This window comes from Buceros rhinoceros, unplaced genomic scaffold, assembly GCF_000710305.1.
Source record: "Buceros rhinoceros silvestris isolate BGI_N320 unplaced genomic scaffold, ASM71030v1 scaffold14120, whole genome shotgun sequence".
NCBI lineage: Eukaryota > Metazoa > Chordata > Aves > Bucerotiformes > Bucerotidae > Buceros > Buceros rhinoceros.
The window spans coordinates 36,349-38,204 of record NW_010391488.1 but is presented as its reverse complement, the minus strand read 5'-3'; the positions used below and the strand labels follow the sequence as shown (position 1 = coordinate 38,204).

Below are 1,856 nucleotides of genomic sequence, written 5' to 3'. Positions count from 1 at the left end.
TCAGCAGGGAACGTAAGCAATAATTAATTGCCTTTTTAGATTTAAGATTCCCCAGTTCTCCGTAGCTTTTATTTGCAATGTTGTGTAAAGTCTGAAAGAATAATGTGTAGCTCATTTCTTTTATTCTTTTTTTTTTCTCTTCTGCTTGAGTGCTTGGAATGACTTAGCAGCTTGGCTTGGGGTAGGTAGCTGTAAATTGCAACTCGTGAGAGGCTTCATGTGTGTTTCACTGAGGGACCTCCAGATATTCTGGGTCTAATCCTGTTGTTACTATAGAAGTGACCGAAATCATTAAGCTAGAGGAACAGTTGTCATCAAAGATTGTGCATCTGGACCTGTGTATTTTTTGTTAGCTTATATATTTTTGTGGGTCCTTCTGTTTTCCTTCTCCATCACAAACACAGATATGAGAAATTTTTGAAAGTATTCATAGTGCAGTTGATGAGACTTCATGGTTTGTAGGCTGCTGCTCAGGTCATCTTGATCACATGGGAAAATGTTTGAGAGAATATTTTGAAATTTAAAAAAATTGCTTGAAATAGTAGATTATGACCTTTTTTTTTAGTTAGGTGATCACAATCCTAATTCCCTCATGCAGACCCTCCTATATTTGAATTTTTACTGGTTCACAGTTCAGGTGAAATGTAGCATCACTTCTTATGTGGTCAGGTATGTGTTAATTAAATCTGGGTATAAAAGCAGAGATAGTTCTACTGAAGTTAAAGAATTTGAAGGTCCTGTGACTTCTGAATACTTTTGTGCGTGGCTTAGTATTCACTGGAGGGAGGAGGTACATAAGCAAATAAGCTTAATCTTTAGCATCAATGATGCACAACTAGCTGAAGGAGTTCTTAAGCCTATTTAAGTGTTCTTTGGGAAGATTTTAAATTTGGGTTGACCATGCTGTTTCTGAGAATGCAAGGGAAATACCAAAGCATTATAAATCTGATGTAGCTTTTGTGTTTTTTTCTATACGTGAAACATTTTGTATTAAAGTAACAAAGAGCAAAATTAACAAGGAAAATACATGTGTTATTATCAATGTGCTGGTTCTTTGAGTATAAAAACTGAGGATAAAAGACGCAAGTTATTCATAGGTCTGAAGTCAACTGGCATTATGATATTTGGCAAGTCAGTTAACAACATCAGTCTTCCCTTTCTTGACTTTGTGAAGTATTTACAGTCAGTAAGCTGATTATTCCAAGACTCTGTGAAGTACGACAGGAACAAAGTGTCATAGTAGGGAAGTGGGTTTTTAAATACAATTAGTTGCTCTTAGGCTAATCAGACAAGACTGGAAAAGAGGTAGTATAATCTTCATTAAAACTGATTTGTGGTCAACCTGGAAACCTGAAGTTTCCCATGTACAAATCTTCCAACTGTTTAGATGCTTTTATGACCAGAAAATTCTTCAAAAAACGTTTGGAGAGTGGAAGGAGAGGTGGACTGTTGGCAGAGAAAGGAAGCTCAGCCTCAGAGCAGCCAGCCATTACAGGTTTGTGAAATTATTTCCTGTTTCTGTGTGTATAGAGCCGTATGAGACATTTTCCTTAGGTTCTGAAGGAATTATTAATACCAGTAAGCAAGTTACATCAACAGTACCTCTAGGACAAGAGCAATGTCTTCATTGCCTATTTTCATATTTTTCTTCCCTCCCTTTTCTTTTTTTGCTGTTGTCTTAGGATGAAGTAAAAATTTCCTATCCAACATATCTTTAGAGTGCAACTGAACTTGAAGGAATCCTGTTTCTAGGTATTGACAGTTATTTCACTGAAGGGCCCTTTTTTATTTTTCAGGCATTTACTCTATGACTTGGTATTCAGGGCTTGGAGAACCTATGTATGCCAGCAACAGGG

The 1,856-nt window shown here is 36.6% G+C and overlaps 1 protein-coding gene across 1 annotated transcript in view; it reads left to right on the top strand.

The window, feature by feature from the left end:
- The window catches only part of SFI1 (Sfi1 homolog, spindle assembly associated (yeast)), a 26,828-nt gene that overhangs the window by 4,348 nt on the left and 20,624 nt on the right, over positions 1-1,856 (top strand). Inside the window, exons 4-5 of the mRNA XM_010141965.1 lie at positions 1,388-1,495; positions 1,797-1,856. Coding sequence (XP_010140267.1) covers positions 1,388-1,495; positions 1,797-1,856 — 168 coding nt within the window. The remainder of the gene's footprint in view (positions 1-1,387; positions 1,496-1,796) is intronic.